This window comes from Microcaecilia unicolor, chromosome 3 (genome assembly GCF_901765095.1).
Source record: "Microcaecilia unicolor chromosome 3, aMicUni1.1, whole genome shotgun sequence".
Classification (NCBI taxonomy): domain Eukaryota; kingdom Metazoa; phylum Chordata; class Amphibia; order Gymnophiona; family Siphonopidae; genus Microcaecilia; species Microcaecilia unicolor.
Genome location: NC_044033.1, coordinates 80,175,782 through 80,199,174, shown reverse-complemented (window position 1 = coordinate 80,199,174; position 23,393 = coordinate 80,175,782). Strand labels below are relative to the sequence as shown.

Sequence of the window (23,393 nt, the reverse complement as noted above, 5' to 3'; positions counted from 1 at the left end):
CATATGTTAAACATTGGACTTTTACATTTCCTTTGTTCACAGTAATGAATGTTAAATAATGCAGGTACACTTAGGGATTTGATTTTCTTAAGCTCTTCAACACAACAGTGTTACAGAGTTGACATAATGATATGATATAACTAAACAGACTCTAGCATTGCATTAAGAGACCTTGAGGTGATGTAAAAAGATTTTAGTTAAGGTCATCTCTCTTCTAGTTACCTCTAAAACATACAGGGATCCTTTTACTAAAGCTTACTGCATGCTAAGTGTTAAGAAACCCATTTTATACTCTTTGCATTTAGCGCACACTAAGCTTTAGTAAAAGGGCCCCTCAGTCTTTGTGTGATGCACTATGATTGTGAATCAGATTTTGGCAGGAAAAGGCCCTCCATAATATATATGGAGGCATTTATTTTGGCTTAAAGTATAATTGCTGCTGTTTTCTAGGTGTAAAGCACCAAGACTCACAGAATTCTTTCTTGGCATTTTTGAATGCACCTACCTCTGCACTGGATCACTTTGAAGTAAGTATAAAGCTAATTTTTGTGCTATGAGCTGTGTATGTTTGAATACATTAGAAAATGCTCTTATAAAGAAATGAGTGGCTGATGCTCTTTCTTTATGGATAATTGCCACCTTTCTAAGGTGCAACAGAAATATGGCAGGGGTTTAGCTTTGGCAGATTGGATATATCCTTGCAGTGGAGAGGGATAAGTGGACAGAACAGATAGGCCAACTAATGTTGCTGTGTTTTACCACTGGCTTGAAAACAATGAAATGGTTGTCAATGTACAATTTGTCATCGCTATTTAGTAAAACCACTGGAAACATGTTGTAAATCAAGGGTTTTGTCATCTTTTGTTTTGTTCCTTTATCAGCTTGGTAATATAAGGTTCCTTTCCTTCCTCATAACCTTTGCTTGAATTTTCAGAATGTCAGCACTGTGACATCACTGAATGAATGACAACAGTGGAGAGCTTTTGAGAAATGTACAGATAATGCAGTTACAGCATGATACTCAGAAGCAAACGTGGGCAGCGCTGGAGGCCATTAGCGCCAGACTAGCACCTGTGTTTGCCTGTGCACAATGCTCAGAGCCAGCAAACACATGAAATAATGAGCTCGCCAGCTCTGAACACAAATAGCATGCAAATGCGTGCTAAACAGCTCATTCCATATTCCTCCCCAGTGCTCAGCGGCCAGCGTTCCAAACAAGGGTTCTCCTCCTGTGGTAAACCCTATGCCAGCTCGAACCTGGAGTTAGGGTTGTGCTCAGCAGGAGAGGAATATGGGACTCTGCTGTTACAGCCCTATCCCCCCCCCCCCCAAAAAAAAAAAACATAAGGACCTGGAGGTCTTGTGAACGCCCAAACCCCCACCCCTTCCAAGCACGTAAGAGCCTAGAGGTCCAGTTGACCCTCCAGCCCCCCAAAGGCATAACACCCCCCCCCCCCCCCCCCCAAAAAAAAAAAAAAAAATACAACCCTGGTGGTCCAGTGGGACCCTTGCCCAGGACCCCGACCTGACCTCACCCCCACTGCAGGCTAGCCCTAGTGGTCCAGCAGTGACCCCTCCAACCCCCTCCTACCTTCTAGAAGGAGGAGGGCCTAGCACTCCCTACTCAAAATGGTGGTGCCCTGCCCAGTGCATCCTCCTAGCACTCCCTACTCAAAATGGTGGTGCCCTGCCCAGTGCATCCTGGGATGCACAAGGCAGGGCACTGCAATTTTGAGGTGGCGCCTGCAGGAAGAGGGACTAGGACTGCATCCCTCCTCCCTTTTCAGGTATGAAGGGTTCAGGGGGTTGCTGCTAGGCCACCAGAGATGTCTTTGGTGTGGGGGGGGGGGCTTTGACAGGGGCCTTACTAAACCACCAGGGTTTCTAGCATTTGTGGGGGGCGTCCGGGGGGCCACCAGGGCATTACCTATTGGGGTGGAGGTTCCGGGGTCCACTAGACCACTGGGGCTTTACCTACTTGGGGCTGGGTAGGGGAATCCTGGAGGCCACCAGAGCTGACAGTGATGACCGGCGTCCTGGGCATGTGCTGAAAAGTTGTACTTAGCGCACCACATTTGAGTGCATGTACCAGGCAACTCTCTCTCCTTAACGCTCCAAAAGCTCCCTCATGCTCAATGCTGTAACCTCACTTAAATTTGCATGTCATTAGCGTTGAGCATGAAGGATCTATTCAGATATGCTGATCAGGCAGTATTTCTCCAACACTGTTAGGAACAGCACCAGAGTTCTGAGCTAGGCATCAGTGTAATAACTCCACAGATTTTAGTTTGTATGTGCAAACATCAAAAGTACTGATGGACTGTGTCCAAAATTTTGAGCACTGCCTCCTGCTTCCTTTTTAGACTTGGTGTTAGAGAGTTTCTTCAAAGGTTTTGGTTTTACCTTAATCTTTTGAATGTTAATCTGCAAGTTTAAGTCTTTAAACAGAAGATACTAAAAAGAATTCCTAAATGGCAAAAGGATGAAAATAAAACATAAATCACTTTTGCTCAAAGAAATAATTAAATGACTTTTGCACTTTGAAGAAATCATGGGGGAAAGAGGGTAACCTGCACAAAGTGGCAATAACAACCCTAGAGAAAGGCGCTTGGGAGGGTTTAACCTTCATGGACTGACATTTTCAACCCTAACCATCTTACAGGGCAGAATGGATGGGCTGATTTGGTCTGTATCTGCCATCATTTACTGTGGGGCTGATAGACAGTGGCTGTGAATGAGTTTAATTAAATACTGGTATTTAACTTAATCCTTATATTCTGTGCCACACTCCCTATAGGCCAGGGGTCCTCAAATCCAGTCCTCAAGATCCACAGCCCAGCCTGGTTTTCAGGATTTCCACAATGAATCAGTATGAAATCTATTTTCATGCAGTGGAACCAGGTTTATCGTTGCAAGACCCCCCCCCCCCCCCATAAGAAAAAGAAGAAAAAAGAAACACACACACACCCATCCCTCCCTCCCTCCCCCAACCACAGGTTCTCAGTACTCACAGTGAGACACAAAGGCTTCCCAAATGGCTTCCCACTTGGACAAAGTTTTATGACGCAAGGCCCAAAGCTTCTCCATTTCACAAATGTACCACAGCTTATTTAACCATTTTACCAAAGAAGGAACCTGAGGAGACTTCCAGTGAGCGGCCAAGGTAACCCTTGCAGCTGCCATAGCATGATGAACCAAAAGGGATTGAGATGTAGTAAGGCCAGGGGGGTTTTTAGGGAACAGAAAAAATTCAGGTGACCACTTAATAGGCCTAGAGAGCCATCTCTGGAGTCTATGCTGAAGACCATTTTTAAGTTATGCAGATGTACAGGGGATGATTTTGAATCCTGGTTGGGTGGGGGGAAGATGCTGGATCATGCAGAGGACAGGGGACAGGAGTGAAAGAGAGCAGAAGAGATGTTTGGAGGAGATGCTGCAGCGCGATTAAATTCTTTAATCATGATTAGGTTCTCTGGACACACTTATTCTTTTCACCGAAATTGGTGACTAATGCATTAATCACATGGTTAACTGTGATTAGCTTGCAGCCTATATATATATATATATATATATATATATATATATATATATATATATGTATATATATAATTTGCTCCTGCAACATTCCAGTGAGGCTACCTGCATTCGTAGCCATCTCCTGACGTCACTCTCCCACATTAGAAGCCTGCGTGCCTGACGTCAGGAGATGTTACTGTGGTCATCTGTCTCACTGTCTTCGGACTCTGCATCACTGCCACTCTCCTCCGCAACTCCACGTCCCTCTCGCTTCCCACTCAGGTATCGGTGCCAGTCGTTCCATCTTCACTTACCAAGTCAGGGTTACGGCGGCCGCCAGCAGCGATAAAAGGCGTGCAGCCTAGGCCCTTTTCTCTCTCTCAGTTGTGGTGCCGCCCTTGCGGAAACAGGAAATGAGGGTGGCACCACAGCTGAGAGAGAGAAAAGGGCCGAGCCTGCACGCCTTTTACCGCTGCTGGCGGCCGCCGTATCCCCAACGAGGTAAGTCAAGATGACTTTCAACCTTCGTAGGGAGGGGGTCTGGAACTGGATGGGAGGAAGGGAGGGACGACGACCCTGAAACTGGGAGGGAGGGGGGACCCTGGAACTGGGAGAGAGAAAGGAGGATGGAGGGAGGGGACGACCCTGGAACTCGGAAGGAGGGAGGAGATAACCCTGGAACTCAAAGGGAAGGGGGAGGGAGGGATGGGGGGGTGGCACACACTCTGAATCTCACACACACACTCTCTCTCTCACAGACACACTCGCACCCAATCTCACTCTCTCTCACATGCGCACACACACACGCGCACATTCACTCTCTCATACATTCTCTCAAACATACACACTCCGAGGAAAACCTTGCTAGCGCCCGTTTCATTTCTTTCAGAAACGGGCCTTTTTTACTAGTATATATATATGTATATATTTAAAAAAAAATACTTGGCCCATAAAAAGGGTACAGCCAAACCTAGTGCAAGTGATAAATTCATCACATAAAGAACCAGAAAATACTTGGGCTAGTGAACACTCGATTCCCATGATCCACCCTACCTAATCCCTGCACTTTATCATGCAGAAAATTCTTTAAATGGATGGATATCAGAAGTTTTATAAAAGAATATAGCTCCAGTAGAAATTACTTATTGGTGTCATTAACTGTATATTTATTTATTTATTTGCTGCATTTGTATCCCACATTTTCCCACCTATTTGCAGGCTTAATGTGGCTTACATTATGTCGCAATGGCGATCACCATTAACAGAATAAGAAGTTCAGAATATTGTTACAATTAAGGTACATAAGAATATCAGGTAGATTACAAGTAAATAATTCAAAACATATAAATGAGAACAGAACAAAATATAATGTTCAATAATGATATTTGGAGGAAACCCAAGTCTTGTGACTATGAAATAATGAATGATGCAACCTAAAGTACTACTACATTATCAAGTCTGTATCAGTCATATAGACAAAGGGAGCCACCATTGTGGTTTTGTCAGGAGAGATCAAAGCTTCAATTTTGCCAGCCCTTGGATTAATTCGGCAATTAGAATTAGGTATATAATATGCCCTAGAAATGTTAGACAAACTATTAACCTGGATTGTGTTCTTCATATATTCCACCTTGGACTGGAATATGGACTTGCTCCTAACCAGAGCTTGATTAGAGGCTTCCAGTTTCCCCACTCTTTCATGAGCAGCAGCACTCTTTCAATACCATATCTTGATTGGAGAAATTTGGTAGTTTCACCTGAAAATGTACATGACTGTGAAAGACAATTGGATAAGGCAGATTTCAACTGGGTGATTGTCTTCTAGAGCTCAAGGAGAAGGGAGAGAGAGAGAGAACATTGTGCCCCCAACATTATTCCTGAATAAACAGCTGGTCAAATAGGGTACCCCTTGACAACAGATTTCAGATGATTCAGCTATCTGATGAACTTTTATCTCTCAGACCCCATTGTCCCAGCACTCATTCCTCCCTCATGGAAAATCCTACCTGTAATAACCCTTGCTCATTTGCCTCAGAAAAAAAAAAGATGATAAAATGAGGGATATGGGAGCTAGAAAAGAATCCTCTGTTGGTAAAAGTGGAGTAGATCTAGGCACTGGATTTAAGGAAACTTCTAAAGAAGGCTTGAACTGATCTGTACTAGAGGATGAAACTAAAAGTCACCTTCTATCTTTGGGCCTACAATTACAACACCATCTTTCAGACCTTGGATTACAGCTGGAAAGTCTTCATTGTACGTAACTTTACATTTGTCCTCTTAGGTCTTCCCACTCATGCAAAACCAGAGAGTCTGTGTCCTTTTGTTCTCTCAAAAGGGCATACCCCTTTGTTTGTGTATCAGTGATTGCATGCAGCTGTACACCATATTTGGCTCTTTTTTTTTTTTAAGGGCTAAGTCACCATCAGTGACATTAGGAGTAGGTAGGCAGAGCTTACTCCTATTTTCTCTCTCTCCTTGGCTTAAGCCATGCACCATGGTTTATATGTACACTAGCTGTTAAGCCCGTAAAAACAGGTGAGTATTGCAGCCCTCCTCTCTCCCCTGGCCTCACCCCAGCCACCGATCCAACCCCCCACGTCCAGCAACCCTCCTCTGTGCCCTGCTCTCACCCCAAGTCCAGCAACCATGGCCTCTCCCCATGTCCAGCTACCCTCATCGCCGCCACTCCCTCCCCCCTCCGTGCTGGGCCCCCTGCACTGACCTGATAGCGCCTCTCACCTGCATGTGAAAGCGCTACAGCCTGCAGCGCTTCCACACGCAGGTGAGAGGCGCTGTCAGGTCAGTGCAGGGGGCCCGATACGGAGGGGGCGGGAGCGGCTGCGGGGAGGGTGGAGGTTGTTTCGAGCTATGTTCCTTTCTAGGCGGCAGCGGCAGCGTCTGACAATTCAACTCCGTTTCCCTGTCCCGCCCTCTGACGTCATGACGTCTTGACGCGAGGGCGGGACAGAGAGGGAAGTCTGTACTGCGCATTTGCAAGTGAGTATGGTCACTTGCCGTTTATATGTTTGATAATCGTCACCATACTGGGACTGACCAAAAGGGACAGAAGCCGGCAGACCTTAAACATGTACAGATGCTCAAGGTCCCATTCTTGCCAGCCCTGAAGCTTTTGGTATTATGCAGTTTGGAGAATCCACCACCCCAGGGAGGGAGACAGAGTAATTAACAAGTCATGGAGAGAGGTGAAAGGAAAGAGAGAGATTCTGGAGACTGGGGGGAGGGGAGAGGAGAAATGCTAGACACTTTGGGTGGTGGAGGGAAGGTTGTTCAGAGGTACAGAAGGGAAAAGGATGCTGGATGCTGTGGTGGGGGGGGGGGGTGGTACAACTATGAGATTGTAGGAAAGGGAAGTGTTGATGGTAGGGTTGAGCTTGGGGGCAGAGCTTGGGCTCCCCCAAAACAAAAAACTGTTCTGCTGCTCCTGCGTGGAATCTATCTGGTCTGGACTTCCAGGATGGTATTTCTGAGCATCATCCAAACCTGATGTAAATTTTTGAGCTTTGCAGCTGCTCTCTGAATTTTTTTTGACCACTTTCCTCATTTTATCATAGTCTCCTTTTTGAAAGGTAAATGCAAACTTATTGGATTTCCTGTGTGTACTTAAAACAGATCACAAAGATGAGGAGATGTAAGAAGTATCAAGACAGTCTTATAGTTGCACTCTATTGAGGGTGTTAAACTATAAAGCCCAACGTAGTCATGTTTCACCTAAATATAGACTGTCAGATCCAACTGTCAAACAGTATTGAAAGATGTAAGAACTGGAGGCACAAATTCCACGATGTATAAAATAAAATCTTCCATATCATCAAGCTGATCAATCCATAGACTGGTGGGTTGTGTCCATCTACCAGCAGGTGGAGATAGAGAGCAAACTTTTGCCTCCCTATATGTGGTCATGTGCTGCCGGAAACTCCCCAGTATGTTCTCTATCTCAGCAGGTGGTGGTCACACACAGCAGCAGCTCTGGCTAGGCCTCCAAGCCTAATCCTTAGGTTTTGTTGAGGCCTGGGGTTGAGGGCTCTTTTGAGCAAGTGCAAACCTGGTGGTGCCAGGTCCCTCCTTTTCTCCCCCCTCCCGCTGGCTCCGTTTAAAAAAAAAAAAAAAAAAATTTTAAACGTCCTTAAAGGCGTTTATTTCGACGTTTATTTAAACGTTCATTGCAGCTACTCACTGGGACACCAGTTCGTTACAGCTCGGAGCGGCAAGCAGGTAATTTTTACCTTTTTATAGCGGGCAGGGGGTTCCCCGATTCTTCTCCTCGTGGCATATGGCGTCGGAGGGCGAGGGCGCAAAGGGTCGCTCCCCGGATCGCTTGAGCGCTTCTAGAGGGGATGCGGGGGTCTTACAGCCTGATTCGCCCTTGTTGGGTGACAGTTTCGTGACCGATGAATGTCCCGGTCCTTCCTCCGGCGTGGCGGTTTTTTCCCGCCATAAACGCCCATCCCCCGCTCCTCGCCTCCGCCATCTTGGCCGGCCACACGGCTCGGACGGCTTCTTCGGGGCCGCCCTTGAGGTTGGAGACATTAATGCCATGAACGCCCTTAATTTGGGCGAGGGCACAAAGCGGCTAAAGTAAGCGCCGCTCTTCCCGCGCGGCTCCTTCGCGGAGTGTCGCGCCGGACGCCATTTTGGATGCGCAGCATGTTTCTCCCCCGCTCTTGCGAGCGCCGGTTGAGGGTGCGTCTAGGGCTGTTGCCCAGGCTGCGGAAGTGCACAGTCTGGGGGGTTTCTCCCCCGAGTTTGTTTTGCTGCTGCATCAGGCTTTCCTCATGCACAACGCTGCCCCTGCTCCCTCTTCTGATAAAGAGGTTGAGGTTCCCAGAGGTAAACGCCCTCGGGTTGATTTCCAGGCCTTGGAGGACTGTGTCTCCTCCGATGTAGATGAGGGCAGCGTGTCTGAGGTCTCCCAACGGTCCTTTGCGGATTCCTTGGAGGAGACGGATCCCCGCTCGGATGGAGCGGATGACCCCTCTGCAGCGCGTTTAGCCCAGAGGATTTGCCCAACCTGTTAGTGCAGGCCATGGGCATTTTGAAGATTTCCTCTCCGGAGGACGTCTCTCCCTCAGCCCCTGTTGGCTCTGCCATTATGCTGGGGACGAAGCGCCCGCCTAGAACCTTCCACGTGCATGATGCCATGCACACCTTAATTTCGGCTCAATGGGATGTCCCGAAAGCGAGCCTCAAGGTGGCTAGGGCTATGTCCCGCCTCTATCCTTTACCTGAAAGTGAACGTGAGGCCTATCTGTGGCCTACTGTGGATTCTTTAATCACTGCGGTGACTAAGAAAACGGCTTTGCCGGTGGAAGGTGGCACGGCCCTAAAGGACGCCCAAGACAGAAGATTGGAGGCGGCCTTAAGGTCGTCCTTTGAGGCAACTGCTTTAAGTTTGCAGGCCTCGGTTTGCGGTTCCTATGTGGCCAGGGCGTGCCTGACTATGGTGCAGCGGGCTTCCCCCTCGGATCATTCCTTGAGGGTTGATTGGCCGGCCCTGGAATCGGGCCTAGCCTATTTGGCAGACTTGCTGTATGATGTCTTGAGAGCCTCAGCTAAAGGCATGGCTCAGACAGTCTCTGCGCGGCGGTGGCTTTGGCTGAAACATTGGTCTGCTGACCACGCCTCTAAATCCCGCCTGGCTAGATTGCCTTTTAAAGGCAAGCTGCTCTTTGGGGTCGAGCTGGACAAAATCGTGACCGATCTCGGCACGTCTAAGGGCAGAAGTTACCAGAGGTCAGGGCTCGGGCTAGTACTCGTCCCGGTACCTCCAGAGGACGGTTTCAGGAAGCCCGTCGGTACCGCCCGGGCAGGTCGGGCTCCTCTGCCCCCTCTTCCTTCAAGAGGTTTTTCTCCCCCAAGCAGCATTCATTTCGCAGAGACCGCCGTCCCGGAGGTGCTCCCTCCGGTCCTCCCCCAGGGTCTCGTACCCAGTGACGGGGCCTTGGTCCACGCCCCAGTGCAGATTGGAGGACGGCTGTCCTCGTTTCTGGGTGAGCGGACCACAGTAACTTCACAAGCTTGGGTGCTGGAAGTCATCAGAGACGGCTACAAGCTAGAGTTCTGCCGACCCTTAAGAGACGGGTTTGTACTCTCTCCCTGCAAGTCTCCGGTCAAAGCTGTGGCAGTGCAGCAGACCTTGGACAACCTGATCCGCCTGGGTGCGGTCGTTCCGGTGCCAAAAAATCAGATTGGCAAGGGACGTTACTCCATTTACTTTGTGGTACCAAAGAAAGGAGATTCTGTCCGGCCTATCCTCGACCTCAAAGGGGTCAATCGGGCCTTGAAAGTGGAGACTCTCCGCTCTGTTATAGCGGCAGTGAAGGCAGGAGAGTTCTTGGCTTCCTTGGGCATCTAGGAAGCGTACCTGCATATTCCCATCTGGCCTCCTCTCCAACGCTTTCTGCGTTTTACAGTCCTGAGACGACACTTCCAGTTCAGAGCCCTCCCTTTCGGGTTGGCTACTGCTCCGCGGACCTTTTCCAAAGTAATGGGGGTCATAGCGGCCTTCCTGCTAAAGGAAGAAGTACAAGTCCATCCTTATCTGGACGACTGGTTGATCCGAGCCCCCTCTTATGCAGAGTGCGGCAAGCTATGGACCGGGTAGTTGCTCTTTTGAGCTCCCTAGGATGGATCATCAACTGGAAGAAGAGCCAGCTGCGCCCGACTCAGTCCCTGGAGTATCTGGGAGTTCGATTCGACACCCAAGTGGGCAGAGTGTTCCTGCCAGACAATCGGTTTGTCAAGCTTCAGGCTCAGGTGGACTAGTTCCTAGTAGCCTCTCCTATTCGGGCTTCGGACTACGTGCAGCTGTTGGGCTCTATGACGGCCACGATGGAAGTAGTGCCCTGAGCCAGGGCTCATATGAGACCACTACAGCTATCTCTGCTGTTGCGCTGGACTCCGATGTCGGAGGATTATGCTGTGCGCCTTCCCTTGGACCCAGCAGTGCGCAAGGCGCTGAGCTGGTGGACGCAGACAGTCAAGTTGTCTGCAGGAATGCCTCTGGTGACCCCGGAGTGGATTGTCGTCACGACAGACGCCTCTTTGATGGGCTGGGGAGCCCAATGCTTGGGAAGGACAGCACAGGGGCTCTGGTCTCCTGCAGAGGCAAGTGGTCTATCAACCTCCTGGAACTCAGAGCCATTCGGTTGGTGTTTTTGGAGTTCATCCCGGTACTGGTGTTGAAGCCTGTACGGGTCCTGTCGGACAATGCCACGGCTGTGGCTTATATCAACCGCCAGGGAGGTACCAAGAGCGCCCCTCTAGCCAAGGAGGCTATGAGTCTATGCCAGTGGGCGGAAGCGAACCTGGAGCAGCTTTCAGCGGCCCACATTGCCGGAGTCATGAATGTCAAGGCGGACTTTCTCAGTCGCCATACCTTGGAGCCCGGAGAGTGGCAACTATCTGCTCAGGCGTTCTTGGACATCACGAAGCGCTGGGGCCAGCCGAGCCTAGATCTGTTGGCGTCATCGGCCAATTGCCAAGTGCCGCGCTTTTTCAGCAGAGGACGGGACCCTCGATCCCTGGGAGTAGATGCTCTTCTCCAACAGTGGCCGACACAAGAGCTTCTCTATGTGTTCCCGCCCTGGCCCATGTTGGGCAGGGTGCTAGACCGGGTGGCAAAGCATCCCGGCAGGGTAATCCTGGTGGGTCCGGATTGGCCCAGACGTCCCTGGTATGCGGACTTGATCAGGCTCTCAGTCGACGATCCTCTGCGGCTCTCAGTGGAGCAGGGCCTGTTACATCAGGGTCCCGTGGTGATGGAGGATCCCTCCCCCTTTGGTCTTACGGCCTGGCTATTGAGCGGCAGCGTCTGAGGAAGAAGGGCTTCTCAGACAAGGTCATTGCCACTATGCTAAGAGTGAGGAAGCGCTCTACTTCTACTGCTTACGCCAGGGTTTGGCGTATCTTTGCAGCGTGGTGTGAAGCAGGCTCACTTTCTCCCTTCACTGCTCCAATTTCTTCAGTGTTGGCGTTCCTGCAAGAAGGTCTGGAGAAAGGCCTGTCGCTCAGTTCCCTTAAAGTCCAGGTAGCGGCTCTGGCTTGCTTCAGGGTCCGCCTGAAGGGTGCTTCCCTGGCTTCGCAGCCAGATGTGGTGCGCTTTCTCAAGGGAGTTAATCACCTGCGCCCTCCTCTGCACTCAGTGGTGCCTGCGTGGAATCTCAACCTGGTGTTAAGAGCCTTGCAGAAGCCGCCTTTTGAACCCTTGTCGAGGGCATCTCTGAAAGACCTGACGTTGAAAGCAGTCTTTTTGGTGGCTATCACTTCAGCCAGAAGAGTTTCCGAGCTCCAGGCGCTCTCATGTCGAGAGCCTTTTCTGCAGTTCACTGAGCAGGAGTGCCTATTCGCACAGTGCCTTCCTTCCTGCCCAAGATTGTTTCTCGCTTCCATGTGAATCAGCAGCTCTGTCTCCCTTCCTTTCGGAGGGAGGACTACCCAGAGGAGTACTCTGCTCTTAAATATCTGGATGTGAGACGAGTCATCATCAGATACTTGGAAGTGACCAATGATTTCCGGAAATCGGATCATCTGTTTGTCCTGTTTACAGGTCCTCGTAAGGGTCTGCAGGCTGCTAAGCCTACAGTGGCAAGATGGGTCAAGGAAGCCATTGCAGCGGCTTATGTGGCCGCAGGGAAGGTGCCGCCTATCCAGCTGAAGGCTCACTCCACGAGAGCTCAGGCGACCTCGATGGCAGAGGCCGGGTCCGTCTCCTTGGAAGAGATATGCAAGGCGGCAACTTGGGCTTCGGCTCATACATTCTCCAAGCATTACCGTTTGACTGTGGCTGCACGGGCGGAGGCCCGGTTTGGAGCTTCAGTGTTGAGGTCAGGGATTTCAATGTCCCGCCCTGGGTGAGTACTGCTTCGGTACATCCCACCAGTCTATGGATTGATCAGCTTGATGATATGGAAGGTAAAATTATGTATAATCATACCTGATAATTTTCTTTCCATTAATCATAGCTGATCAATCCATAGCCCCTCCCAGATATCTGTACTGTTTTTATTCTGGTTGCATTTCAGGTTCAAGTTTAGTCTTCAGTTTCTTCAGAAAGACTTCGTGTTCAAGTTTTTTCACTTGGATTCTTCAAGAGTTGAGACGAGTTTGTGTTACAGTGAGCTGCTGCATTCCTCTCCCCTCCGTTTTACGGGGCTGGATTGAGACATAAATTCTGCCGGCACTCCCTCCCGCTTCGTGCGGCTGTAGGGCAGCTTTGTACCCTTCCCGCTTCGGCGGTGTTAGGGTCAGTCAGCTCCTCCCGCGGTTGCGGTTGCAGGATAAGCCAGATCCCCCCGCATCGGCGGGTGTGGTGTCCCTCCCCCGCTCCGCGGGGATGAGCTGGACGGATTCCCCTCCCCCACTTGTGTGGGGATGAGCTGGGTTAATTCCCCTCCCCCGTTTCGGCGGTGGTGAGCTGGGCAGAGTGTCCCTTCGTGGGTGTAATTCTCTAAGTGCTGAGTCCTGCGGATGGAGCTTTGATATCGACATACTGAGGAGTTTCCGGCAGCACATGACCACATATAGGGAGGCAAAAGTTTGCTCTCTATCTCCACCTGCTGGTAGATGGACACAACCCACCAGTCTATGGATTGATCAGCTATGATTAATGGAAAGAAAATTATCAGGTATGATTATACATAATTTTACCTTAGCAAACATTATTAGAGGAAATAAATTAATAATTGTAAATATCAATTATGATAACCTCAAACACTTATAGAACACATTTACAAAATTGATATTAAAATCATATCAAAATCATTAGTACAATTGAGTTAGATGTGAATGTTAATATATAAGAACAGTTAATGTTACAAAATTTAGAACCAAATGTTGTAAAACAGACTAATTAAAATGACTGATAACGATGACATCATTGGCACCTTCATCCAGAGCCAGCCAGCCCTCTCCCTCCCCCACCCCACCCCCACACCCCGGCTTATCCTTAGTAGGGTCAGGCAGGAGCGATTGGTACCATTTTGAACCCAGCCTGCAAAGACAAGAGAAGCCATAGGACCCGGAAGAGGGTTACCCAGATATGGGTTGGACTTCCAGTTTGGCGAGGGGTTGTGATTGGGGGGAATACTTATGGGTTTGAGGGATTGTGTGGGAAGGATGGATTTGGGGGGGGTGGGGAGTCCAGTACTGTCATCCCAAAGGGTAGGGAGCAGCTTTGCCTGTGTTTAACTGGCCATTTTAAGGTGCCAACTGGGACCATTGGGCCACACTTCTGTTGCTTAATACCCCTGGTGCAGTAGAATAATGCTGCTTGCAAGGTTGCTTACAAGCAGCATTATTCAGGTACTACATGAATCAGTAGCCTGTGGTACTGAGCTACTTCTAGTTGGTGACTCCGATGGTAAATCATTTACCCCCCTGTTTACTAGGCCACACTAACGGGGGGGGGGGGGGGGGGGGGGGGGGTTAGTGTACTACTTAAATTGTTTTCCCATTTTGTTAAAAGTACTGTCAAGAAATCTCTCTGCAGATGCATCTGTTATGATCGTGCTTTTGACACAGTATCTTCAGGAAAAAACATTCACATAATTAACAAAATACTTCCTTTTCATGAAGCAGACACTGGCTTTCTCTGACAAAAGCCATCTTTCACCTTAACGGGTGCCTAGGGGAGCAAAAGGTGCCATAAAGTGAAATTTTCCAGTGGTGAAGAGAGAGTCAGATATCCTAATGATATGTGATATTTTTGGTCATCTTTAGATATTTGAATTGTTGTGTAGGAAAAAGTGAGAACTTTTTACTGTTTTATATCATTTTGTTAGATTCTAAGTATATACAATATTAAAGTTATTGATTTCATGTTTTTGTCAATTGTAAGGATACAATATTTGTGAAAGAGTAAACATGTTGTGCAAATATGCATACTGCATAAGCATTCCTTCCAACTCCTCTCATTCCATCATGTCTATTCTTTCCTAACAAAATCAGTTTGCAAATATTTGTTCAATTCTAGTATTTTTCGTACTTTAACAATTCTGTCAAGGTAGAGATTGTGTTTTGTTGTTTGTAATGTCTTTTCCTCCTCTCTTTGTTGAAGCACTCTCCGTCCTGTATTCCAGCTAACAAAGGCAGACGTGTAAGAGGCTGGCTTACTCTCTGTGTACTCCCATCTCCCAGCCCCCTTCTGCCTGTGGTGCATATGCTTTCTGTTTGATGACCATTCTAAGCCACATGTGCTAGCTTATCTAAACGTTGCTGCATGTTGTGATCTCCTGCTGCTGCTCTTTTAATGATATGCTTTGAAGACTATGGAAATGGCTGCTTGATTTTTATTTATCCAGATTGATTACTTCAGTCTTAATTTAAATTATATTCACTGGTTCAATTATCTTCAGTACTGCTGGAACACTTAACACCTCTCAGTTCTTTAGGGAGTTTCTTGCACAACCTATGTTTTAGTTAAGAATGTGTCTAACCTCTAGTATTTATGACATCTTGAATAGTTTTGACGTCATACCAATCCAGAACTTGGTGAAGACAGTTTCCTTCATTCCAAAATGCATTGAACCTTAATTATTTTGTGTTGCTTGCTCTGTTGTTGAATGGCATAAACAGTCCTCTGCTGAATGATAAGGGTGAACCGCAATATTTTAGAGGTCATGCATGAATGACAGGCATTACAATTACTGTTTGTTGTCTTCAGGGGCTTTAAAATGATAGACTGCTCTATACCAGAAGAGACCCCTCTGAAAACCTCCTAATATTAAAACTGTTTAGTGTAATAGCATTTAATTTAAAGCCCTTTTCTACTTAAAAGAAAAAAAGTTAATTGTGTACATTTCACTGATTAAAGCCCCATTCATGAGGTGACCAAAGTTCTGGATGAGAATGTATAGAGGCCATGGCCTGTCTGAACTTAAGTAAGGCTTTAGAAACTGTTCAACGCCTGTATGGGAATAGGACAGAGGAGAATTGAGTGAGGGTCTGTACAAATATCAGAACTCAAAGAGTAATGGTTAGTGGGGCCTACTCTGGTAAAGGAAACGTGAGCTGCGGTGGAGTTATAGGGCTCAGTGTTAGAGCTAATATTGCTCAGTATTTGTATTAAAATGGTTATGAGTCATGGATTTTGATATACCACCTTTCTGTAGTACAACCATTTATTATATGCAGGCAATATCTCTGTCCCTAGAGGGCTAACAATCTTAAGTGTCATTGTGAAAGAACTTGAGCGGAAAAATTTGATTGTTAGTAAAAAATAAGTCAGAGTTCAGACACTAGGAAGAAGAGGAAAAAAAACTAGAATAATATTCAAGGATCTAAAAGCTATGCAGAGAGAAGATACAAGTATATTAGCCACCTGTCAATTAGGAAAGCAAAAACTTGCAGATACCAAACAAGATAGGAAGCTGTGAGTAATCTTTAAAGATAGCTGTTTGGTTGCATAAAGAGGTAGAGAAGGCTAACAGTATCCTCAGTTGAATTAGAATTATGGAAATATTGTTCTTATGGAAGTCACTGGTGACATTTTACCTGTTCTAAAGTACTGTGTTTGATTCTGGAGGCCATGACTTTAAAAGGATGAAAGCAGTTCAGAAAACAGCTACCAAATTGGCGTATGGCTCGCAATTCTAGTCATATGTAAAATGGTAAAAGAAATTTATACCATCCCTAAAGGAAAGGGATAATGTGATAGAATTATTCAGCTGTCAAGCAAGGTTCAATAAAGTACAAGAAGGTAACATTTTCCATAGATGCTCAGGGTGTCTTGACATAAAGTTGGAAGGAAGGAGGCTCATATGGAAAACTGATTTACTGAGAGGTTGGTAGATTTATGGAATAGCCTACCAGTTGAAGATTAAGCAACCAAAAATAGTAACAGAATCCAGTTGTAGTTGGGGAAAGATGCAGACAGTGGAAGTAAAGCATTGGTTATTTACTGCAGTGTTAAAATGAACACAAAAAATCTTGTGGTTTTTTTGTGTTAATACAGTGAAACAGTTGTTAAGCTATTTTGTACCTTCTAGCAGATAAGGTGTAGTAAATTATAGCATAACTTTGTTTTAGTTGTAATACAAGTATTTTCTAAAGTTGACTGAACTGTGAGCCAAAAAATAGTTACAAAATCCAAAGTAACCCCAAGGACTCAGGAAGGTAAACAGTTTCTTTTAAAACTGAGGCTTGGAAGTAAAGAAACTAAAAAAAAAAATAAACTTACTCAAATCTCTTTTTGCACTGACCTCAAGTCACCTGGAGTACTGAGGGAATACTATAGGGCAAGTGTGCCAATCTTGGTCCTTGAGGGCCACAACCTAGTCAGGATTTCAGTAATGAATATGCATGAGTGTATTTGCATGCTGTGTCTCCATTGTATGCAAATAGATCTCATGTATATTCATTGTGAAAATTCTGAAAACCCAGCTGGGTTACGGCCCTCAGGGACCAAGGATGGGGTTCCCTTCTATAGGAGCTTTACTGCTCTGGTGTATGTCTTAAATAGAAATACATTCGTAAGCACTTTATGGAAAATAGTGGAATGCTATTTATGCTATTTTAAAGCGCATGAACAGTATCTTACCACTACACCACATTGTATTTGTTTACCCCGGAGTCTGGAAACAGCTGTCCGGCACTATGTAAGCCACATTGAACCTACAAAAGAGGTGGGAAAATGTGGGATACAAATGTAACAAATAAATAAATAAACGTTGTATTGGGTCAATAATTTTTAGATGTGTTCTTTTTTTTTTTTTTTTTTTTTTAATTTTTATTTATAATTTAATTACAATAATCAAGGATCCCCTTGTTCAGAAATACAGGTGGGAATAATATACATAACTCCAAATATACATTATCATACAATTAAGTAACTATGCAATAAACATAAGAGATAAATCTCTAAATTTAGAGTATAATTATATTCATATTATATTATATAACCTTTCTTAGACCTCAATTATAAATGTAAACGGGGGGGAAAAAAGAATCAGAGAAGTGTGTATTAATAAACATAAATTAAAGGTATAGGCTGCACTTATTCCAAGTTATACATTATTTAGCTGTTTCGATTCCACAAACGTTTTAAGTTGTTCCGGTGAAACGAAAATGTATTTAGTTTGACCTAAATTAACTACACATTTACAGGGATAAGCGAGAAAAAAGGAAGCACCTAAATCTAAAGTTTTTTGTTTTAAAGCAAGAAACATCTTCCTTTTTTGTTGAGTTGATTTAGTGACGTCAGGGTATATCCATACTTTGGAGCCACAAAATTGAGCTTTAGAATTCCGGAAGTATAGTCTTAAAATAGTATTATAGTCTTGCTCAAACACCATAGAAACAATCACAGTAGCTCTATTCATTATAACATCTGAAGATTGTTCCAATATATCTGAGATATTTTGTAAGTCAGCAATATCCTTTTCAGGTCCTTGTACTTCTCCTCTAGATTTAGGAATGAAATATATCTTATTTACCGGTGGGGTTGCCTCTTGAGGAATATTCAAAATTTCTAACAGGTATCTATGAAAGGTATCTATTAGAGTTACCCCAGCAATAATAGGAAAATTCAAAAGACGGAGATTTAGGCGCCTGTTGAAATTCTCTATTTGTTCTATTTTCCTTCTTATGTCCATAGAATCTTTGCTAGCCAAGTTTTTAAAGGCGTTTAGAGATGTGTTCTTTTAAAGCCTTTATGGCAGTGGTTCTCAACGCAATTCTCAGGACATACCCAGCCAGTCTGGTTTTCAGGATACCCACAATGAATATGCATGAGAAAGATTTGCATATAATGAAGGCAGTGCATACAGATCTCTGACATGTATATTCATTGTGGATATCCTGAAAACCTGACTGGCTGGGTGTGTTTTTTGTTGAGAACCCTTGCTCTGTGATGCCATAGCATTCAGAGAAACTGAATGAAATCTCTATAAACCTGGAAGATGCAATGGCGCAATTGGACAAATTGAAGAGTAGCAAATCACCTGGACCAGGTGGTATTCATCCCAGAGTATTGATAGAATTGAAAAATGAACTTACGGAACTATTGTTAGTAATATTTAATTTATCTTTAAAATCAAGCATGGTACCGTAAGATTGGAGGGTGGCCAACGTAACACTGATTTTCAAAAAAGGTTCCAGAGGTGATCTGGGAAATTATAGACTGGTAAGCCTGACATCATCAGTTCCGGGCAAAATGGTAGAGACTATTATAAAGAACAGAATTACAGAGCATATTCAAAAGCATGGATTAACGAGGTAAAGCCAACATGGATTTAGTGAAGGGAAATCATGCCTCACCGTGAGCAAACGTGGATAAAGGTGAGCCAGTCAATATTGTGGCATTTGACAAAGTACCTCATCAAAGACTCCAGAGGAAATTGGAGAATCATGGGATAAGAGGTAGTGTCCTGTTGTGGATTAAAAACTGGTTAAGTGGTCAGTATTCTCAATGGAGAAAGGTAGATAGTGGGTTCCCCAGGGGTCTGTGCTGGGACTGTTGCATTTTAGCATATTTATAAATGATCTAGAGATGGGAGTAGCTAGTGAGGTAATTAAATTTGCTGATGACACAAAGTTATTCAAAGTTGTTAAATCGCAAGAGGATTGTGAAAAATTACAAGAGGACCTGAGCTGGGAGACTGGGCGTCCAATTGGCAGATTACGATTAATGTGAGCAAGTGCAAAGTGATGCACGTGGGAAAGAAGAACCCAAACTATAGCTATGTAATGCAAAGTTCCACATTAGGATTTGCCGACCAGGAAAAGGGATCTAGGTGTCATCATTGATGATATGTTTAAACCCTCTGCTCAGTGTGCGGTGGCAGCTAAGAAAGCAAATAGAATGTTAGGTATTATTAGGAAAGGAATGGAAAACAAAAATGCAAACATTATAATGCTTTTGTATCGCTCCATGGTGCGACCATACCACAAATACTGTGTGCAATTTTGGTCACCACATCTCAAAAAAGATATAGTGGAATTAGAAAAGGTACAGAGAAGGGCGATGAAAATGATAAAGGGGATGGGATGACACCCATATTAAGAGAGGCTAAAGTGGCTAGGGCTCTAAAGCTTAGAGAACAGACGGTTGAGGGAAGATATGATAGAGGTCTATAAAATAATGAGTGGAGTGGAATAGGTAGGCATGAATCACTTGTTTACTCTTCCCAGAAATACTAGGACTAGGTGGCATGCAACGAAGCTACGACGTAGTAAATTTAAAACCAGAGGAATTATTTCTTTACTCAATGTGTAATTAAACTGGAATTCATTGCCATAGAATGTGGTAAAAGAAGTTAGCTTAGCGGAGTTTAAAAACGGTTTGGTTGGCTTCCTAAAAGAAAAATCCATAGACCATTATTAAGATGGACTTGGGAAAAATCCATTGCTTATTTCTAGGACAAGCAGCATAAAATTATTGTACTGTTTTGGGGTCTTGACAGGTACTTGTTGGAAACAGGATGCTGGGCTTGATGGACCTTCGGTCTGTCCCAGTATGGCAACACTTATGTACTTATATATATTTATATATTTAGATTTATAAGCATAAACCAGTGTATAACAGTACATATTGTGGTACTATAGAATAAAATACATGCTTACACTGACTGCCATTTCTGTATAATTTCAAATAAATGCCAGGAACAAGTGAGAAAAGCATGCTGAGCATAGTTCAAGGATTTGTTCCAACCCGTGTATGTGGGTGTAGCTGTGTTTTCTCTGGTCTCGGTGCAGAAAGCAGTGCATTAGAATGCTGTACTAAGCTGTACTGCACACTGTGTAACATACATGCTAAAAATATTTTTACTCTTAATGCAGTAAACTAATAGCAAGCAAATTACCACTGCATTAAAAAGTGTACACTGTCAGAAAAAAAAACCCATGTGTGATGCAGCAATAAGCTGCATCATGAATAAATATCTTGTTTCCTATCAGTTTGTGAGCAGAGAATGGCTCATGCAGTGATAGGAAAGGAGACATTAAAAACATGTTGGACTCTACAAATCCAGTCCCTTATCTCATCCCTAAAAATCTGGTGGCTGATTGAGCCCTCTACCCTCTAACTGTTTGCCTACCCCCCTCGATCCACCACCTTGAATGTTTCCCTGGTGTCCCATGTCATAAGCATTTCCGTACTGTCTTACTCTCTTCTCTGGTTGTACTAAGGTTTTTGTTAGACAGCTTCAAATAATTCGTAATACGGTGGTGAGGCTGATGTATTCTCTTCATAGATTTTGATTCTGTCACTACTGTTCATTACCTGCACTGTCTCCCAGTGGAAGCCAGAGTTGAGTTCAACCTGTGCATAATGACTTTTAAAATACTATATGGAGAAGCGCTACCGTATGTGATTGATTTAGTACATCCTTTAGCTAGTTGTAATTCCTTTGGCCTGCGTGGTTTATTGTTACTATGCTATCCTTCATTAAGAAAAATTGTATCTGTAAGATTGCTGATAGCCTTACTGTTTTATCAGGCGGTTTCTGTGTGGAACTCTTTACCCTTTATCTATCAGAGCTAACAGGAATTATTTAAGGTTTTGAAGGATTCTACAAGCTTTATCTTTAAAATTTCTGTGGTTGGAATGATCAGAAAGGTAGTGTTTTATAACAGGGTTATTATATTAATTATATTGTAATTCCTGAACTAACATAGTAAATGATGACAGATAAAGACCTGCATGGTCCTTATCCAGTCTGCTCAACAAGTTAAACTTATACTTTATCCTGATCTGTCTCCATCTCTTCCAGGGCACAGACCGTAGAAGTCTGCTCAGCACTGGCCTTGTTCTCCAACTGCTGAGGTTGTCATCAAAGCCCTAGTCTAGCCCATCCAAATCTGTCCAGCCACGATCAGTGCACAGACGTAGAAGTCTGCTTAGCACTGGCTTTGCTTCTGGGAGGAGTGTATTGGTGATGGGAGGAGCAGAAGAATGACAGATATTGTTGAGTGGGGGAAGAAACATGGGCATATGCTGGGGAAGGTGAAGATGGAGGGGCACAGAGATGGATTTTGGGGTTAAGGTGGAAGAAAGATAGGGTAGTGGATGCTAGGGAAGTAGAGAAGGAACTATGGAAGAAGAGGTGGAGACAGTGGCTGCTGGGAAAGAGGGAAAGAAGGCTACAAAGAGTGTTTGAGGGATAAAAGAAAGGTGGATCTAGGAGAGGTAAAAGGGAGAATGGGAACCTGAATAAGGGGGTAAAGACATAAGAAAGGGACTGGAGATGAATAACAGCGAGGAGATGAGAGACAGAGATTGATAGGAAACAATGAATACAGAGGCTAGAAATGGGGAACTGGAAAGTGAGTGAAATTCAGGGAATAGAAGGCTGGGGAAGGAATGAGATGGGGTGAGGATGGGAGGAGAAGAGAGGAAAATGTTGGAAGTAGAAAGCTGATAAGTAGGCAAAAGAGGAGACTGAGGATTGTGGGGAGAAGGAAGGATGCAATTTAGTTACAGGTTCATAAAAAGGCAGATGAGAGAAATGGAGACAACAGTGGATCAGTGTCAGTCAGGCATTAGGAAGAAGACAGGACAGTGAAGAAACAGAAAATGGAAATGAGATCCTGGAAAGGAAATTGGAGAAAAGCAACAAAAGGAAGTAGTAAAGAAACCAGCACCAACCCAATTGAAAAAATAAAATGGTCAGAAAACAAGGATACAAATGTTTTATTTTTAAAGAAATATAATATCAGCTTTGAACATGTGTGTCTTATATTTTGTTCTATACTGAAGAAAATGCATCTCTGTTTCTCTGGGATTTCACTGTTCACGGTCTGGTTTCTTTTATTTTCAACTAGCCGTTAAGCCCGTAACAACAGGCTAGTTTTTTGTTTTCCTATGCCCTCCCCCCAGCGTGTTTCCCTCAGTTTCGCCCCCTCCTTCCCTCCCTGCTCCCTCCTCCTCAGATTTCCACGCCCATGTCTAAGCCCTCCTCCCTATTGGGCTGTACTGCTGGTGGAGGCGGGGCTTGGACTTCTACACTCTTAGCGTTCTGAATGATTCTACTGCGCATTTGCAGGTGAGTCGGTCACTTGCCGTTTACAGTGGTGGAAATAAGTATTTGATCCCTTGCTGATTTTGTAAGTTTGCCCACTGACAAAGACATGAGCAGCCCATAATTGAAGGGTAGGTTATTGGTAACAGTGAGAGATAGCACATCACAAATTAAATCCGGAAAATCACATTGTGGAAAGTATATGAATTTATTTGCATTCTGCAGAGGGAAATAAGTATTTAATCCCTCTGGCAAACAAGACCTAATACTTGGTGGCAAAACCCTTGTTGGCAAGCACAGCGGTCAGACGTCTTCTGTAGTTGATGATGAGGTTTGCACACATGTCAGGAGGAATTTTGGTCCACTCCTCTTTGCAGATCATCTCTAAATCATTAAGAGTTCTGGGCTGTCGCTTGGCAACTCGCAGCTTCAGCTCCCTCCATAAGTTTTCAATGGGATTAAGGTCTGGTGACTGGCTAGGCCACTCCATGACCCTAATGTGCTTCTTCCTGAGCCACTCCTTTGTTGCCTTGGCTGTATGTTTTGGGTCATTGTCGTGCTGGAAGACCCAGCCACGACCCATTTTTAAGGCCCTGGCGGAGGGAAGGAGGTTGTCACTCAGAATTGTACGGTACATGGCCCCATCCATTCTCCCATTGATGCGGTGAAGTAGTCCTGTGCCCTTAGCAGAGAAACACCCCCAAAACATAACATTTCCACCTCCATGCTTGACAGTGGGGACTGTGTTCTTTGGGTCATAGGCAGCATTTCTCTTCCTCCAAACACGGCGAGTTGAGTTCATGCCAAAGAGCTCAATTTTTGTCTCATCTGACCACAGCACCTTCTCCCAATCACTCTCGGCATCATCCAGGTGTTCACTGGCAAACTTCAGACGGGCCGTCA

At 45.1% G+C, this 23,393-nt stretch overlaps 1 protein-coding gene across 1 annotated transcript in view; it reads left to right on the top strand.

Annotated features, from left to right (window-relative positions):
* Positions 1-23,393, top strand: part of LOC115465558 (serine/threonine-protein kinase MRCK alpha-like) — an 806,479-nt gene that overhangs the window by 578,622 nt on the left and 204,464 nt on the right. Inside the window, 1 exon segment of the mRNA XM_030196108.1 lies at positions 451-527. Within this exon segment, the coding sequence (XP_030051968.1) occupies positions 451-527 (77 nt within the window).